The 20182-nt window shown below is 39.5% G+C and overlaps 1 protein-coding gene across 1 annotated transcript; it reads left to right on the plus strand.

Annotated features, from left to right (window-relative positions):
• The first annotated feature begins 1841 nt into the window (after positions 1–1841).
• On the plus strand, positions 1842–17407 carry LOC139755098 (thiopurine S-methyltransferase-like). Its single transcript, XM_071673218.1, has 5 exons — positions 1842–2190; positions 4466–4589; positions 10719–10846; positions 16183–16316; positions 17237–17407. Exons 1-5 carry the CDS (start codon positions 1943–1945, stop codon positions 17362–17364), a joined length of 762 nt encoding a protein of 253 aa, XP_071529319.1. The 5' UTR covers positions 1842–1942; the 3' UTR covers positions 17365–17407.
• The last annotated feature ends 2775 nt before the right edge of the window (positions 17408–20182 follow it).

The raw sequence follows: 20182 nt of genomic DNA on the forward strand, positions 1-20182 counted from the left end.
TGGCTCCCAGACTTTCCCTATTGGCAAATGGTCCTTGGCTGCCTGTTAGAAGACACTGATATTGATCACCATGGCAGGAACAGTGGCATGTCTGACCAGCTTTGCAGTGGAAGCCTTGACTAAAAGAGCCATATGAATGGCTTCTCATCTCTGTGAACTATCACATTTTGGGCTGAGTGAATCTTATGGCCAAAAGTCTTTTGGTAACATGACTCTTTGGCTTCTCTCTTTCTGAACAGTAATATGTTTCACAACATACCTCCTGCAATCAAAGGTTCCCCAGATACTGGTAGCATTCATGTGGCTTCTCACCTGTATGTGCTTTTGATGTGTTACTTCAGGAGAAGTTTCTTTGAACACCGTGTACATTGATATTTTTTCCCAGGATAACTGTGAGCTCTATCAACCTACTTCTCCGGAACGTCTTTGGCGATGTGGATATTGATATGGTTTATCTCCTACATGGCTATTCATGTGGTTCATTAACGTTCTTCGGGAAAAGGTCTTTCAGCACTGTAAAGATTCACATGGCTTCTATCCAGCTTGAATAGCTGTGTGTTGCACTAAGTGACCCCTCTGGGATAAGGTCTTTTGGCAATGTGAACATTCATATGGCTTTTCTCCTGTATGAAAGGTCATGTGGACCACTGAAGAACTTATCTTGGAAAAGGACTTATGACAATGTGAACATCTATGCGTTTTTTCTCTTGTATGAACATTCATTTGCTGCATTAAAGGAATCTTAAGGGAAAAGGGCTTTCTAGCACCATGGATATTCGTAGGGCCTTTCTCCTGTGCGAATATTCATGTGACTTACTGAATTAATCTTCTGAGAGGGGGGCCTTTTTAAACATTTCTATGGCTTCTCTTTTGTATGAATATTCATTTCCTGTACTGAATCAATGTTCCCTTCTGTATGAACAGTTATGTACTACAGGAGACACCTTTCTCAGGAGAAGGTTTCAAACTATTTTGGTGGCGAAATTAATAAGTGCTGTCTTTACTCGGCGTTCGTGAGTTTCGAGCCACTGTCTCGGCATTCTTGAGATTCGAATTGGGTTCGACCGGCAAATGAACTGTGCTCACTCAACGAGGAGGAGGAATTCCGACGCAGAATTTGTGTGTGTGTGTGTGTGTGTGTGTGTGTGTGTTGAACGCTTCTGTCACGGACGAAAGTCCACATCAAGAGCCGAGACTTAATTGAAACATAGAGAGAATTGTGAACTGGGGAAAAAAAGGCAAAGTAAGGTATTTACGAATTACTGAGGAAGTGAGAAACTTGTCCTTTGAAGTATGCCAGGTCATAGGTACTGGGAAAGACATGAGAAGGTACAGTTCCAAAGCTTCGACGTGTATGGAAAGAAATATTCATCAAAACAGTCCACCCTTGAGTTCCTGATGGCCACACACTATCCAGTGATGCAGCAGCATGTCGAGAATTGTGTGGTTTACTTATCACTGGGGATACACAAGTCATTCAAGGTGGAGTAAGAGGAAAAACGGAAACCAGAATTACTTTGTCTACGGTGTCGCGATCCCAACAGCCTTCAACTACGGTGGGTCTCGACCCCTTGACACTATATCCTAGGTTAATGTGAAGGAATAGGCTGTGTAAACAAAACGGAAAAGTGAAGGAAAGTTAGATCGGCAGTTGTTAGCATTGCCCTTAAGATAAAGACCTGAAAGAAATCAGTGGATGATGAGGAGAGGTTATCGTAAATCCTGTGGTTAAAGGAACGCTTTGCCTCATGGAGAACTTGCAAGCATAAATTGCTGCCAGTGAGAAAACGTGAATGGGAGTAACTGCACTAAATGAAATATGATATTTCCCCTCCCCCCCCGTATACAACCTATCCAACGGATGCAGATATTGATAATGATATTTAATCATCGAAAATATTGTAATCATAGTTCTGGTAAATGAGCAGAAATAAAGCTTCTGATGCCAATCGCAGACGATCTCTGGGATAAGGCCGGGTCACCGACTCCCGTGCCATTCAGTAGTCCACCTACCGCCATGAGTGTTGCTGGTCGTATTGAGACATGGACACAGAAGTGGGCGACGGGTAGAACACTTTGGCACAAAAATGATGTTAACTATGCATTGTTACATCATGAGACGCTGTTACTACGTTCTCCAGGCCTCCGGGTGTTCGTCCCTCTTTGTGGCAAATCAGTGGACCTAAAATGGTATGAGTCACGTTGACTTACGTTACATGCAACCCCCAGTAGTTATCCCTGTGATTAAGACTGTACAAATAGATATAATTTATGGGTGCACCTTCATCACCTGTAATTGAATTCATATCAAACATTTACATAAACCTTTTTTTTTCGCCTACTGTTACCTAAGAAACTTGCATATTTAATACAGTTTAAGGTTAAAGAATTCATTTTGAGTGTGACCTTATTTATTGACTTACGGTCATGAAAGTCACATGAAACAAGAACTGTTGCTTATAGCAGAATATGTTATTGACATATGTCAGTCTGAAAATATTTTTTGGTAAGATATTACTGTAGAGGGGGGCACCCATAGAAATAACAAATTTTTACTTATGCTACCTTATTTCATGTTTTGAAAGGAAGTTTGCATGACGTGTTTTGATGGTAAAAGTGATTTTTTTGGAGATTTTTTTTTTTTTACAAACTATTAAGTTATATGACAGTAGGGAGGGCTATGAAGTTCAGGGAAATGGTTGGATACCTAATATAAAATCTCACCCCATTTCCTGTAGCAGCTGAGATTTATCTTATTTTTAAGTATTTGATCTGGACATAGGAATATGAATTTTGTCTACTCTTTTCTACCTTTTGGTAAGAATATGCACTACGCTTAATAGATTAACATTTGCTCGAGCTTGAACTCGCTGACCAGTCTTCCCAGCTCTCACTGTGAACCACAGCTATAAAATATGCCTGTTTCTCGAGCATCATGGAAAAGAAAACAAATGTGAGTGCTTGTAGAAAATTGGTTGAGATTATTGTAGATTCTCCTTTGTGAAAATGTTTCAACTAATTTTATGCTTTGCCCTTATAGCTTCCTCTCAGGTACTAGGTAATAGATGGTAGGCAGCCAACGACTGGGGAGGTATATTATGAGTACTGCCCGCCTGGGTACTAGGAGGGTTAGTAATAGCTACGTAGTGAGCCAGGACTTCAGTGGTTGTCAAATTTCACTTCCCTAGCCCAGATAGCTGTCTTTTCTCTTTACCTCACTCACACATGGACTACAAGCATTCTATCCACACCCATACAGTCTCTCCTTTCATATATAACACTTGACAACACTTGACTTACGCAGCTTATTCTTTGTAACTTTAGATTTTCCTGCAGTGAGAACTATGTGCTATCCCTGCCTTTTGGCAGAATGGTTGGAGCAATAGATAGAAGTAGTAGGTAGGAACATTGAGGCAGGAGCACCAGGCAGAAACACTGGGTAGAAATGATAGGTAGGAATACTAGGCAGCAGCATAAGGTAGAAATCAGTCAGAACATTAGTTCAGAGGCTCTGCAACTGCAGACAGTGCACTTGGGATGCCCTCTGTCATTGGCCTGTTAAAGGTGAGGCACTAATGGCTAAGAAGCAGCACTGGAGTTTACTACTTGAGGAGACTATATTGCTGTTGCCACTCCCTTGAGGGTGTTCCATGTGGGAACTGGAGTTAGAGATACAGGTAGATAGATAGTTTCCCCTCAGGTCAATTCCTTTCTGTAATTGTTTATGGGTCACCAACTCTTATGTTTTTTCAGTTTGTGGTATAAAATCATAGATATCATTAGACAAGAGTTCAGATGATACAAAAGAATGCTTTTATATGAAAACGAAATCCTAGTGTGGCTCAGTGATCAAGGCTGATATACATGTAGAGTATTTGTGTGCTGGTATGCTTATGTCATCTGTAAATCAGTAAATGTAAATAAGTGTAAGTGGAATGAAAAATGAAAAATGTTTTGTCAAAATTTACTTTTTTTTGCATGTTTTTCCATCTGTTTTATGTTGTAAACTATATACTAATGCCCCAAATACATGTTTTTATTACTATAGAAGGCAGACTCACTTTATTCAGTTAAACAGCAGTTGACTGTATATATTACTTTAATTTCCCGGGAAAGAACTCATTTTCAAAGTAAGTGTTGAAATGGTGTCAGAAACCATCCAACACCATTTCTTATCAGGACTGGTAGTGTTATAATTTGTTTTATTAAGATTAAAGTAATAGGAGGACTTTGAGTATATGTTAGTTTTACATACACTATTCATGTGTTTTTTCCTGCATCTTGTTTTCACACTTCGCACCTTAATGTTACCCCTTGATAATTTCTGTAAAAAGCTTTAATAATTCTGTAATTGGAGCCTATAACGTTAAAAGAAAGTTAGTTATTTTGATGTATGCTTTTGCCATATAGATGATATTTATTTTTTTATAATTCTGGCTTAATTTGGTACTTTTACTGATTTCAGGTTTTATGACAAAGGACACACAGTTGTTGGAGTTGAAGGAGTGGAACAGGCAGCTGTGGAGTTTTTTTCTGAACACAGCTTAAACTATAAAACTGAACAGCTGACTTGGGCAAAGCTGTATAAGGTTTGTATTTAGTTGTATAATTAATTTGTAGCCACAGTAATTTTTTTGTATAATTATCTTAGTAGTTAAGTTTTCTTTGAATTAAGTACTCTATTTATGTGCTAAGTATGGCATGCATATTGCTCATTCATTGTGTAAGATTGTCATAAAGATTTTTATTTTGTTCAAGATTTACGTTGGTGCTCACACTGTAAGATCAAATGTCTCCATGTGTATTATGTTTGCAATCATTTATCTCTCGGGTGCTTCAGAAATTTCTTTGGGTCACTACAACAGGACACTCCTTGCACATTTGCAGTGTTTTACTGTCCCCTTCAGTCATGCCTTCAGTTGGTTTTACTTTTGTTCCGCTAATCTCTCATTTATGTTCTGTTTATGACCCACCTATACTCAATCTCTAAACCCCTAATACTCAGTCATCCTCTTTCTGAACCTGATAATGAGCAGTGGACATTGCTGTCATATGTCATCTTAAGATATTACTTAGGTTCATAATTTTAGTCTAGTGTCCTCTAAAACCAGTGCCCACAAATTATTTATTGACTCTGTAAAGAGAGAACTGCCTCACTGTCCTAAGCCACCAGTAGATGGCATCACATTGTGTATTTCCTTATTTCCCGGCAGGTGACAGGAATTTTTTTTTTCTGGAAATTTCACTTACACCAAAACGAATCTGCTTTCTAGTGAAGGACTTTAGCAGGGACAAATGTAGTGTTGCCCTCTTGTATATGCAATGTAGTGTGGTGTTAGAAAAAAAACATTGTTCACTGTAACCTTTGTTATCTGAGAGGGCATGGATACTAGTTACAAAAGTCTTGAGGCTTGGGCCTCTAGGGGTTTGTGAGAGGAGAGGTGAAAAATTGATAATGTAATTGATTTAATAATAGGAGAAATTAATTATAAATGTAATTGCATGAATAATGAATACGATTTGTTGCTGTCATGCTGTTTTTCCTATCAAATAGGCCCCCAAGCCTCCCTTCTTGTGGGGGCCATACGCCAGTTCTTCCGAGCACCTGTGTCAGCACTTGGCTATGCTGCATGAATGACTCGGTACAGAGTGCAAAGGTCTCTCAAGTTCTTTAGAGAAATCCTAACATGAAAGAAATGGAAAGCTATTATTAATTTTTTTGTTAATTTATTATACTTAATTGCCTGCTATCATTATTATTAGTAGTAGTATTTTATTTTTATATTCTATTTATTTATCGTACTTTGTCGCTGTCTCCTGCGTTAGCGAGGTAGCGCTAAAGGAAACAGACGAAAGAGTGGCCCAACCCACCCACATACACATGATACAAACATACATGTCCACTCGCACATATACATACCTATACATTTCAACGTATACATATATATACATACACAGACATATACATATATACACATGTACATAATTCATACTTGATGCCTTCATTCATTCCTGTTGCCACCCCGCCACACATGAAATGACACCCCCTCCCCTCGCACGCGCACGAGGTAGTGCTAGGAAAAGACAACAAAGGCCACATTCGTTTACACTCAGTCTCTAGCTGTCATGCATAATGCACCAAAACCACAGCTCCCTTTCCACATCCAGGCCCCACAAAACTTTCCCTGGTTTACTCCAGACGCTTCACATACCCTGGTTCAGTCCATTGACAGCATGTCGACCCCGTTATACCACATCGTTCCAATTCACTCTATTCCTTGCATGCCTTTCACCCTCCTGCATGTTCAGGCCCCAATCGCTCAAAATCTTTTTCACTCCATCCTTCCACCTCCATTTTGGTCTCCCACTTCTCCTCGTTCCTTCCACCTCTGACACATATATCCTCTCTATCAATCTTCCCTCACTCATTCTCTCCATGTGACCAAACCATTTCAAAACACCCTCTTCTGCTCTCTCAACCACACTCTTTTTATTACCACACATCTCTCTTACCCTATTATTACTTACTCGATCAAACCATCTCACCACATATTGTCCTCATCCATCTAATTTCCAGCACATCCACCCTTCTCCGCACAGCTCTATCTATAGCCCACGCCTCGCAACCATATAATATTGTTGGAACCATTATGCCTTCAAACATACCCATTGTTGCTTTCCGAGATAATGTTCTCGCCTTCCACACATTCTTCAACGCTCCCAGAACCTTCGCCCCCTCCTCCACCTTGTGACTCACTTCTGCCTCCATGGTTACATCCGCTGCCAAATCCACTCCCAGATATCTGAAACACTTCACTTCAGTTTTTCTCCATTCAAACTTACCTCCCAGTTGCTTGTCCCTCAACCCTACTGTACCTAATGATCTTGCTCTTATTCACATATACTCTCAGCTTTCTTCTTTCACCTTTCTTCTTTCACACACTTTACCAAACTCAGTCACCAGCTTCTGCAGTTTCTCACCCGAATCAGCCACCAGTGCTCTATCATCAGCGATCAACAACTGACTCACTTCCCAAGCCCTCTCATCCACAACAGACTGCATACTTGCCCCTCTCTCCAAAACTTTTGCATTCACCTCCCAAACAACCCCATCCATAAACAAATTAAACAACCATGGAGACATCACGCACCCCTGCTGCAAACCGACATTCAATGGGAACCAATCACTTTCCTCTCTTCCATCACTTTCCTCTCTTCCATCACTTTCCTCTCTTCCGTCACTTTCCTCTCTTCCTACTTGTACACATGCCTTACATCCTCGATAAAAACTTTTCACTGCTTCCAGCAACTTGCCTCCCACACCATACACTCTTAACACCTTCCACAGAATATCTCTATCAACTCTATCATATTCCTTCTCCAGTTCCATAAATGCTACATACAAATCTATTTGTTTTTCTAAGTATTTCTCACATACATTCTCCAAAGCAAAAACACCTGATCCACACATCCTCTACCACTTCTGAAACCACACTGCTCTTCCCCAATCTGATGCAGGAGATACATCTAGTGTTATTCATTTTCTGTTCCCAAGCAGAAATAACAACTGACCCTTACAAACAGTGTTACGGCAAAACATAGAGTACATACTGAAATGATTAGATAATCACTAAACAATTGCCCTCCCAACCCAGTCCTAAACACCACCCTGTTTGTTGTACACTTATCAGAAACAATACTTCATAGGCTTTTTTTTTTTCTTTTTATGTTAGAGACTCCAGTCAGAGACAGAAATCCATGTTAAGGCCAGGTCTTAATGATAGAAAGGATATGAAAGGGAAAGCGAAGAGGCAAGGGAAAGCGTTTATGGATTTTAGAGGAAGTGAAGAATCTGTCTTTTAAAATGTGCGAGGTTATTGTTATTGGAAAAGACATGAGAGTGTTTCAAGGCTTAAGTTGTAGGGAAAGAAACAGTTATCAAAATGGCCCACCTATGAGTTGCCATTGGCCACACATACACAAGTTAATCTATCCTGTCTGTGAAGGCATGTACTGAGCTTCAGACTAGGGAGGATCAGATTCGTTTCAGAAGTGGTAGAGGATGTGTGGATCAGGTGTTCGCTTTAAAGAATGTGTGTGAGAAATACTTAAGAGAAACAGATGTATTTGTATATGACATTTATGGATCTGAAAGGATGTGATAGGAGTGATAGAAATGCCTTTTGAAAGGTCTTAAGAATAAATGGTATGGGAGGAAACTGCTAGGAATGAGATTTTTTATCAAGGATGTTAGTGTGTATGAGTAGAAAAAGAGGAGAGTTAACTGTTTCAAGTGAAAGTTGGTTTGGGGCATTGGTGTGTGATGTCATCATGGATGATTAATTTGCTTTTGGATGGGGAAGTGAGGGAGGTAAATGTGAGCCTTGGAGAGAGGGGCAAGTATGCAGTCTGTAGGGGATGAGAGGGCCTAGGAGGTGTGTCAGGCATTATGTGCTGATGATACAGCACTGGTGGTAGATTTGAGTGAGAAAATACAGAAGTTGGTAAGTGAGTTTAGAAGAGTGTGTGAAAAGAAGTTGAGAGTCAATATGAATATAAACAAGGTTATTAAGTGTAGCAGGATTGAGGGACATGTTAATTTGCATGAAGAAAAATTTGAGGAAGTTATGTGTTTTAGACACCTGGGAGTAGATGTGGCAGGAAATGGAACCACGGAAGCAGAAGTGATTCATGCTGGGTGAGGGGGCAAAGGTGCAAGGAGTGCTGAAGAATTTGTGGAAAGACAGATCGTTATCTGAGAGGGCAAAAGTGGGTATATTTGAAGTTACAGTGGTCCAAACAATATTATATGGATGTGAGAAGTGGGATATAGATATGGATCTGTGAAGGAGGTTGAATTTGTTGGAAATGAAATGTTTGAGGACAATATGTTGTGTGAGTGGTTTGATCAAGTAAATAATGAAAGGGTAAGAGAGAGAGATATGATAATAAGAGTGTGGTTGAGAGAGCAGAAGAGGATGTGCTGAAATGGTTTGGAAATTTGGAAAGAATGAGTGAGGAAAGATTGACATAGAGATATGTTTCAGAAGTGGAGGGAAAGATGAGAGTCAGGAGACCAAATTGGGGATGGAAGGATGTATTGAAAAAGATTGAGTCTGAATGTGCAGGAGGGTCAAAGGTGTGCACAGGACAGTGATTTGGTATGCAGGAGTTAACTGAATCAGGCATGCAAAGTGTCTGGGGTAAACCATGGAAAGGTCTCAGAACCTGGTTATGGATAGGGAGCTATGGTTTTAGTAAATTACAGATGATAGCTAGAGAATAGATGTGAGTGGATGTGGCCTTTGTTTGTTCTTGGTGCTACCTCACAAACACAGGAAATGGCTTTCAAGTCTGTTCCATAGAAAAGTAAAAGCAGACAATCTTAAGGCACAGGTGGAAGGAATACAGTGCCCAGAAATGATGTCCCCAAAATGAATTGGCATCTAGGAAGAGTAAAAGAGGAGTATCCTCCCCCAAAGATAGCCTGAAGCACTCATGAGGTGGGCTGCTGGTGCTCACACCATTTGAAACACTAGCTTCAGGGACAAGATGTATGATTCAATTTGAGAGAGTCACATACTTGTGAACACAATAAACATTATCCATTTATAGCCTTTGAAGATATTTAGGGATGGACTATTTTTTTGCAGATGTTGTATCTAGGTGAGTCAGAAAGATGGTAAGAGGGTATTATTGGATTACGAACTAATCAATAGGTATGCAAAAGAGAGTAAATTTGAATAAAGGCCAAGTTTTTAGGTGTACCAGTGGAGAGAGAGAGGTTTGCTGCAGAGTAAATTTGAATGGAGAGTATTTAGAGGGAGTGGTGTTTCAGATATCTAGAAGTGGATTTGGCCATGAATGGAACAATGGAAGCTGGAGTTAGCTATAGGGTGGATTAGGGGGTGAAGGTCCTAGATGCACTGGAGAATGTATAGAGAGGTGATTGTCTGTGAGGGCAGAGATTTAGTTGATGGTATTGTAATCCCAATGGTGTTTTACGGATAGAAGGCGTGGGCCTTAGATGACAAAGTATAGAAAAAGATGAATTTGTTGGAAATGAAGTGTGTAAGGATGATGTACGGTGAGAGGATGGTTTGTTGATTAAGAAATGATAGGGTAAGATAAGGGTGAGGTAGTAAGAAGAGTATGCATGAGAAAACTGAAGAGTACATGCTGAAATGGTTTGAATGAATGCAGAGAATGAGTGAGGAGAGAATGACTTAGAGCATATACATGTTTGAAGTGAAAGGAAAAAGGGGAACTAAAGAGGAGATGGAAGGATGGAGTGAAAGAAGTTTTGAGAGTTGAGTGCCTGAGCATGCTGGAGGGTGTGAGGCATTCAGGGGATAGAGTGAATTGGAGTGAAGTGTTACACAGGGTAGATGTGCTGGCAGTAGCCTCAACCAGGATATATGACGCAGTCAGGGGAAACCGTTTAAAGGTGTGTGGGGCCTGGTTGATAGGGAACCATGCTTTTGATGTATTATATTCAACAGCTAGAAAGTGGATGTGAGCAAATGAGGCTATTTCTGCATCTGTTTCAGATTCTACCTCGCCATTGCGGGAATTGGTGAATAAGTATTCAATGAATAAAAAACATTTATGTAATGTTGAATAATTATTACTTTATTTGTATTTCAAAGAATATTACTTGGTATTATGATTATAATTTTTCGTACACTTAGACTAAAAATTTTTCATTCTGCCCTCAGACAAATGATGATCGTCTTAATATCTACTGTTGTGACATGTTTAAGGTTGACATAGCAACCTTAGGCAAGTTTGATGTTGTATGGGACAGGGGCTCATTGGTTGCTATCTATGAAGAAGACAGAAAGAGGTAATTTTATCTTTGTTGTTTTATCTTGGATATCCTGTAAAAATACTAAATCATCACAGTTTCATTCAGAGTTTGCTTTTAGATTTTTATGTGGCAATTTTATGATGAATGCTAGCAACATAGGCTTGGTTGTTTGTGTTTTGTATTTCTGTAAATGAAGTATTACAGCTGTTTTGGTTATTCAAAAAAGGAAAGGTCCCTTTTATTTTTCATGTTTCACATGGAATAATGCTTACATATGTAAACATTTAGATAATCTCTCTAGCCTCCATCCATTGTGTGGTAGCCTTAGTATTTTAGAATGTTTTGATGCCTTAACAATATATTTGATGTAAATACTTGTTACAAAGCAACTGATTAGGGATTTTATGGGTAGCTATGGTTTTTATCAGAGTATACAACAAACCCTGAAAGTTCAGATTAAGTACCAAACCAGATGTACTCAGTCAGGTTGGTTTTTCCATCTTCACTCACTTGATATTCAAAGATTTCAGTGTTCTTTAAAGATTTGTCGATTATATCATGAGCATCCTCATAATTCATATTGTTGTGATTACCGATTATTAGAATTTTTAAGAATGTCTTCTTCCATGTATGGACAGAGCCCCATGACCATGTGAGAGATGCTCTTTAGGGGGATGGCTAAACTCCATTTTCCCTCCATAAGTGGGATTTATCTATGGGGATTTATCACTTGCAATTTTATGAAAATGTATAAGGGTGACTTGTATGTATCTCAAAGACTTAAAAACCATAGGGTAACCTTTCAATACCCATGACATCACATTGCATAATTGATATGGCAGGGTACATTGGGGACACCATCGTGTGTAAAGATAAATGTTCTGGCAGTTTGTAGATACATCAGGAAATATATACATCTTCATATTTGGCTCTCAGTTTAAAGGCTGGCTGATTATCTTTGCTTTTTGTGTGAAGAATTACAAGTAATTTTGTTTTGTCTTAAGAACAAAAGCATTAAGGCAGCACTGACATCACTCACCTTTTTAGTTCTGGGCATTGTCTCAGACCCTACGTGGGGTAGATTGAGATCCTGTTTTATTTTGTCGGGAAGCATGTAGCTTTCTCATGTCTGCCTTAATGGGGAATATCGAAGGTCCTGAATCCCTTATTATCTCTGATTTCACTGTAGTATGGCACCATGATGCCTTCTTTTGAAAACTTATAAGTAGTGCTTTAGAATCAGGAGGAAGAGTTAATGAAATTCATCTAGTGTTAAGATTTATAAATCTATTTAAGTTTGAAAATCTTCCTTTTTAGGTAAATGTCAATCCAAACCCAGTGTTTTTTACTAAAATAAGATGCTTAGGTTTAAAGATATATCTGTCTTGATATAATCCTGCAAAATGTTTTCATTAGAGCATAATTCTTTTTGTTCAGTCAAAGCTCTCAGATTTTCTTGATCCCACTGAAAATTGCTTAAGAGAACTTTGATTTGCTTAATCACACTTCTTCAAGCATGTATCAGTAGGTAATATTTCCAAATAGATCTGATAGAGTCCATAATGTTATGAAAGTGAGGTCTCTCTTTGTATATTTAAGGAACCTATAATTAGATGGTCTTAGTTACTGAATGATAAACACCTAATATGTGTTGAAATCTAATGTTTTTCTGTAGTCTTGCTCCTAATGCATTTGTTTATGTGATTATGTTCTTATAGTTTATAGGACTCTGTGTAGGTGAGAAATGTAAGATTTGAAGAATGAAAAACCATTGATAAAGCATTGATAGGGGTAGGGGAGAAAGAATTCTACCTCCATATTTTCTGCATGTTCTAGAAGACAACTAAAGGGATGGGAGTATAGGGCTGGAAGCTCTACCCTTGTATTTCAGTTTCTAAAAGAAGGAACAGAAGGAGCCAAGCAGGGAGTACTTATCCTCTTTGAATGCTCAGGCTGTAGTGTCTAAATGTGTGTGGATTTAAAAACCAAGATGAGAAGAAAGGAGAGTTAGGTAGTATGTTTGAAAAGGGAGCTTGAATGTTCTGGCTCTTGAGTAAAACAAAGCTCAAGGATAAAGGATAAGAATGGTTTGGAAATGTTGTAGGAGTAAAGGCAGAGGTTGGTGTGAGGACAAGAGCTAAGGAAATAATAGCACTAGTGCTGAAGCAGGAGTTGTGGGAGTGTATAAAAGAGTGAAAGAAAGTGAGCTCTAGACTGATATGGGAAAGAATGAAGGCAGATAGCAAGAGATGGTTGATTATTGGTGTTTATGTACCCAGCCATGAGAAGAAAACTCATGAGAGGCAGCTGTTTAGAGTAGGTGAGTGAGTGGGTTAGCAGTTTTGATGCAAGTGACTGGGTATTAGTGATGGGTGATTTAAATGCAAAATTGAGTAATGTGGTAGCTGAGGGTATAATTGGGTAGCATGGAGTATTCAGTAGAGTAAATGGATATGGGGAACAGCTTGTGAGGTGATATGCTGAAAATGGACTGATGATTAAGAATACCTGGTTTAAAAAGAGGGACATACACAAGTATACATAAGAGATTTGGAAAGATGGTCGTTAGGCATTTTTGGATTACATACTGATTGATGATCATGTAAAAGAGACATTTGGAAAGATTTTGGGAAACAGATGGATGAGAAGAGAGTGGTATGAGTATGTGAGCTTGGAAAAGAGACGTGTGAAGAAATATCAGGAGAGATTGAGAGTAGAATGGTAAAAAAAAAAAAAAAAATGAGAGCAAATGAAGTTAGAGGAATGACAGATATTTAGGGATGCAGTGTTAGCTTATGCAAGAGAGCTTGTGGCATCCGGAAGTTGGGAGGTGGGCAAATTAGAAAGCATTGTGAGTGGAGGGATGAAGTTAAGTAGCTTGTGAAAGAGAAGTGGGAGGTGTATGGTTGGTTCTTACAAAGGAGGAGTGCAAATGATTTGGGGGAATACAAGAAAAAGTGGCAGGAGGTAAGAGGAAAGTTCAGGAGTTGAAAAAGAGGGCAAATGAGTGTTGGAATGAGTGAGTATCAGTAAGTTTTAAAGAGAATAAGATGTTTTGGAAGGAGATATTTAGTGTACAAAAAATGAGAACAGATGGGAACATTAGTAAAGGGGGCAAAAGGGGAAGTGGTACCAGATACTGTTGAGGTGAGGAGGAGATGGAATAGTGGGTGATGAAGGACTGTTGAATGTGTTTGATTATGGGATGGCAGATGTAGGATGTTTAGGTTGAAGTGGTATGCAAAGTGAGATATTACTGGAGAGTGGTTTAGTAAAGGGAGAAGGGGTGGTGAAAGCTTTACATCAGATGAAGTGTGGCAAGGCAGCTGGGGTGGATGATATTACAGTTAACTTTCCTTATAAAGGGGGTGACTGTTGTTGATTGGTAAGTTAGGATTTTCATTGTATGCTGGGATCATCATGAGATGCCTGAGGATCGGCAGAAGCTATGTATATGCCACTGTACAAAGGCAAGGGGGGTAGAGGTGATTGTTCAAACTACAGAGGTAGAAATTTGTTTAATGTACTTGGTAAGATGTATGGGAAAGTAGAGATTGAGAGGGTGAAGGCATGTACAGAGCATGAGATTGGGGAAGAACAGTGTAGTCTCAGAAGTGAAAGAGGATGTGCAGATCAGAATTATGTGTAAGAAATAGTTACAGAAATGAAAGGGTTTGTGTGTAGCATTTATGGATGTGGAGAAAGCATATGATAGGATTGATAGAGATGTCTTGTGGAAGGATTTAAGGAAATATGATGTGGGGGGGAAAGCTTTTAGAAGCTGTGAGAAGTTTTTATAAAGGGTGTAAAGCATGTGTATGAGGGAGAAAAGAGGAAAGTGAGTTGTTCTGAGCAAAGTTTGATTTGCACCAGGGATGTGGGATATCACCATGGCTGTTCAGGTTGTTTGCGAATCAGGTGATGAGGGAGGTAAGTGTGAGAGTCTTGGAATGAGGAGTGAGTATACAGTCTATAGGGGATGAGGGTAGGGGGGCTAATAAAGTCAGTTGTTGTTTGCTGATGATACAGCACTGGTGGCTGATTCAAATGAGAAACTGCAGAATTGGTGACTGAGTTTGGAAAAGTGTATGAGAAGAGAAAGTTGAGAGTAAATGTGAATAAAAGCAGGGTTATTAGGTTTAGCAGGGTTGAGGATCAGATTAGTTGTTGTGTGAGTTTGAATGGAGAAAACTTGGAGGAAGTGAATTTTTTTAGATATCTGGGAATGGACATGGCAGCTTATGGAATTATGGAAGTGGAAGTGCATTATTGGGTGGGTGTGGGGATGAAGTTCTGAGAGCCCTAAAGAATGTGTGGAAAGAGAAGTTGTGGACTGTGAGGCCAAAAATGGGTATGTTTGAAGGTATAGGAGTCTCAACAATGTTATATGGATGCAAGGTATGGGCTACAGATGAGGACGTGTGGATGAGGTACACGTGTAAGGGTTGGAAATGAAACGTTTGAGAACATTATGTGGTGTGAGATGGATTGGTCAAGCAGGTGATAAAAGGATAAGACAGAGATGTGGTAATAAAGAGAGTAGACGAGATAGCTGAAGTGGGTGTGCTGAAATGGTTTGGACATACGAAAAGAATAAGTGAGGAGAGGTTAACAGAGACGATTTATGTGTCAAATGGAGGGAACAAGTAGAAGAGGTAGACTGAATTGAAAATGAAAGGATGGAGTGAAAAAGATTTTGAATGATTGTGGCCTGAACATGCAGGAGGGTGAAGGGATTGCACAGGATTGGGTGAATTGGAATTATGTGGTATAAGGGTTGATGTGCTGTCAGTGGACTGAACCAGAGCATGTGAAGCAGCCACACTGGGGCCTAGTTGTGGATTAGGAGCTGTGGTTTTGGTGCTTTTCTAGGGAATGGACGTGAGTTAATGTGGCTTTTCTTAGTTTGTTCCTGTCACTACCTCAGTAATACGGGAAGTGGCAATCAAGTGTGAAGATAGAGCATGCCTTTGTTTTTCCTTACCTTCCTTATCCTCTTTTTATTTTCAAGATTCCTGATAGTAATAGGTTTGAGGTACAGAATTTTGTGGTCAGCAAATGTTACTTGTAGCAACCTGCATGGTGCCATCTTACCTCCTTGCTAAGACATCATATGTCCTTATGATGAACCTGCCAGCTTCTTGTGATTGTATTGGTTGTGGTAAGTGATTCCTCATGAATACATGATATTCTTGAATAAAATGATGTTTTAACCATGCACTGAGCAAGTACTTTCTCAGATGCAAGTTGGGCTCAGTCATTGGTAAAGAAATGATTTTTCATTTTTCAAAGCCTACATTTTTTTTCTTTACAATGAGCTTGATAATGCTAGATTTGAGAATATTTTTTTATGATATTTTTTTATGTTGCAGTTATGTCAGTATATTGAAATCCCTGCTGGCATCAGACTTTAGATATTTGCTGAGTGTTACTCAGTATACACCAAATGAAAACTTCAGTGGACCACCAAGGAACATACCTACTGAACTCATAGAGGAACTGTTTGGTACGTGCAGTTTTCTTCAGGTTTCTGACCTCTCTTCACTTTTATTTTTGCTAACACAAGAAGTTCTGAATTTTGATGCTGATAGTACTTATGCATGCATTTTTTTACCAGTTCTCTTCGTGTGCTAGCTTTATATGGATTCATATGAAACATCAGTCAGTTTTATCGTTAACATAAAGTAATTGACAGATTATGCTTCCTTTCACTGATATTAGGCTACCTTCACATTGCATCATTACTTAAAGGTTAAATTTATTTCAGATATTGATATTACTCCTTTAGTTGCACCTGTTTTCATGAATTCTACTTTTTCCTTCATTTCAGCTGACTTCCTCTCTTCCTGTTCACCATATTGCTTCTTGCAAAGTCATCTGACTTCATAGGATAGGTGGGGAAACACATGTCTGATTGGAGGCATTAGTCTTACTTGATGAACTAATATGGTGTTCAAGAGGAAAATTAAAGAAGCAAGTTTGTTAATGTTGAAGCCAATTTTCACTTCCACACAATGAACATAGGATGAGGATGTGTATGAGTGCACTGAGATGAATGCTCTTACTCAGTGTAAGTTGGAAGAGAAGTAGATAATAGATACTTTTTCTTTCTTGTCACCACACTTTACACCCTCTTCTTTGTTTATACTTTTTTTCTCACTATTGCCACTTTATTCAAGGCTTTACCATAGAGAGGACTTTTAACAATGACAGGAGCCTTTGAAAGAATAGAGTGATAAAACAGAGAGGATATTTCATATGAACTTTAGGTTTACTTAGAAATTGTGTGATATGTGTGTGCAGGGTACAGTATGCTGTAAGGAAAGCCACTGTCTTTTCGAAGAATATTCTATTAAAATGTTATTTATTTTTTACTCCTAAGAAAGAAAAAGTTTGCTTATCTAATTATAATGGTTTACTTTCTAGGTGAGATTTGCAAGCTAAAGATATTAGAAAAATTCTACTGGACTGAAGAAGATGAACTTATTGCTCGTTGGAGTTTGAAATCTATGGATGAAACTATAGTACTTCTCACTCCAAAGAATTCACCATAATTAACTGATGTAAAAGCTGGTTACTTATTAAAGAAATATTGTACTTCTGCAGTATATTTGCCCCTCTTTTTTATTAATGGTTTGCTATACGTGTACTGGAAGACAACCAATGACTAGTGAGTTATAGTACCTATACTACCTGCTTTGGTATTGGGAGGGTTAGTGATGGCTATGTATTGAGCTGTACTTCAGTGGTTGTCAAGTTGCACTCCTCTGACCAAGGTAGCTGTCTTTTCTTTCTGCCTCATCCACACGTGGACTTCAAGCATTGTGTCCTTGTCATACAAAACACTTGACAACACTTAACTCACACAACTCATTCTTCATAATTAGATTTCCATACATTGAGCACTATACACTAGTCCTGCCTTTTGTCAAAATGGTAGGAGAAGTAGATAGAAGTAGTTGGTAGGAACATTAGGTAGAAGTAGTTAGTAGGAACGTTAGGTTGAAGCCTCTGTAACCACTGTGCTAGAGTTGCCATCTGTCAGTGACCAGTCAGGGGTAAGGCACTAAAGGCTAAGAAGAAGCCCTGGAGCTCACTAGTTATAGAGACTATATTGCCATGGCCACTCCCATGAGGGAGTCCCATTTGGGAACAGGTGCGGGAGATTATATGTATATTTTTTTTTTTTTTTTTTTTTTTTTTTTTTTTATACTTTGTCGCTGTCTCCCGCGTTTGCGAGGTAGCGCAAGGAAACAGACGAAAGAAATGGCCCAACCCCCCCCCCCCCATACACATGTACATACACACGTCCACACACGCAAATATACATACCTACACAGCTTTCCATGGTTTACCCCAGACGCTTCACATGCCTTGCTTCAATCCACTGACAGCACGTCAACCCCTGTATACCACATGACTCCAATTCACTCTATTTCTTGCCCTCCTTTCACCCTCCTGCATGTTCAGGCCCCGATCACACAAAATCTTTTTCACTCCATCTTTCCACCTCCAATTTGGTCTCCCTCTTCTCCTCGTTCCCACCACCTCCGACACATATATCCTCTTGGTCAATCTCTCCTCACTCATTCTCTCCATGTGCCCAAACCATTTCAAAACACCCTCTTCTGCTCTCTCAACCACGCTCTTTTTATTTCCACACATCTCTCTTACCCTTACGTTACTTACTCGATCAAACCACCTCACACCACACATTGTCCTCAAACATCTCATTTCCAGCACATCCATCCTCCTGCGCACATCTCTATCCATAGCCCACGCCTCGCAACCATACAACATTGTTGGAACCACTATTCCCTCAAACATACCCATTTTTGCTTTCCGAGATAGTGTTCTCGACTTCCACACATTTTTCAAGGCTCCCAAAATTTTCGCCCCCTCCCCCACCCTATGATCCACTTCCGCATTATATGCATTATACTTTGTCGCTGTCTCCTACGTTAGCGAGATAGTGCAAGGAAACAGACGAAAGAATGGCCTAACCCACCCACATACACATGTATATACATAAATGCCCATACATGCTCATACACATACCTAACATTTCAATGTATACATACATATACATACACAGACATATACATACATAAACATTACATATTCATACTTGCTGCCTTCGCCCATTCCCGTTGCCACGCTGCCACGTGAAACCACCCGCCTCCCTCTGCGCACACATGAGGTAGCGCTAGGAAAGGACAACAAAGGCCACCCACATTCGTTCACACACAATCTGTATTCCTGGGGATAGGGGAAAAAGAATACTTCCTATTTATTACCTGCATGTCATAAAAGGCAACTAAAAGGGGAGGGAGCGATGTGCTGGAAATCCTACCCCCCAGCTTTTACTTTTCCAAAAGAAGGTGGGCAAGTGAGGATATTTCCCTCTTAGGCCCAGATCTCTGTTCTTAACGCTATCTTGCTAACACAGGAAATGGCGAATATGCATAAAAAAAAGATATAAGTTTGTTGAGTATTCCTGGGAAATTATATGGGAGGGTATTGATTGAGAGGGTGAAGGCATGTACAGAGCATCAGATTGGGGAAGAGCAATGTGGTTTCAGAAGTGGTAGAGGATGTGTGGATCAGGTGTTTGCTTTGAAGAATGTATGTGAGAAATACTTAGAAAAGCAAATGGATTTGTATGTAGCATTTATGGATCTGGAGAAGGCATATGATAGAGTTGATAGAGATGCTCTGTGGAAGGCATTAAGAATATATGGTGTGGAAGGCAAGTTGTTAGAAGCAGTGAAAAGTTTTTATCGAGGATGTAAGGCATGTGTACGAGTTGGAAGAGAGGAAAGTGATGGCTTCTCAGTGAATGTTGGTTTGTGACAGGGGTGTGTGATGTCTCCATGGTTGTTTAATTTGTTTATGGATGGGGTTGTTAGGTGGATGCAAGAGTTTTGGAAAGAGTGGCAAGTATGCAGTCTGTTGTGGATGAGAGAGCTTGGGAAGTGAGTCAGTTGTTGTTGCTGATGATACAGCACTGGTGGCTGATTTAGGTGAGAAACTGCAGAAGCTGGTGACTGATTTTAGTAAAGTGTGTGAAAGAAGAAAGTTAAGAGTAAATGTGAATAAGAGCAAGATTGATAGGTACAGTAGGGTTGAGGGACAAGTCAATTGGAAGGTGAGTTTGAATGGAGAAAAACTAGAGGAAGTTAAGTGTTTTAGATATCTGGGAGTGGATCTGGCAGCGGATGGAACCATGGAAGTGGAAGTGGATCATAGGGTGGGGGAGGGGGCGAAAGTTCTTGGAGCGTTGAAAAATGTGTGGAAGTCAAGAACGTTATCTTGGAAAGCAAAAATGGGTATGTTTGAAGGAATAGTGGTTCCAACAATGTTATATGGTTG

The sequence above is a fragment of the Panulirus ornatus genome, chromosome 18 (assembly GCF_036320965.1).
Source record: "Panulirus ornatus isolate Po-2019 chromosome 18, ASM3632096v1, whole genome shotgun sequence".
Lineage (NCBI taxonomy): Eukaryota > Metazoa > Arthropoda > Malacostraca > Decapoda > Palinuridae > Panulirus > Panulirus ornatus.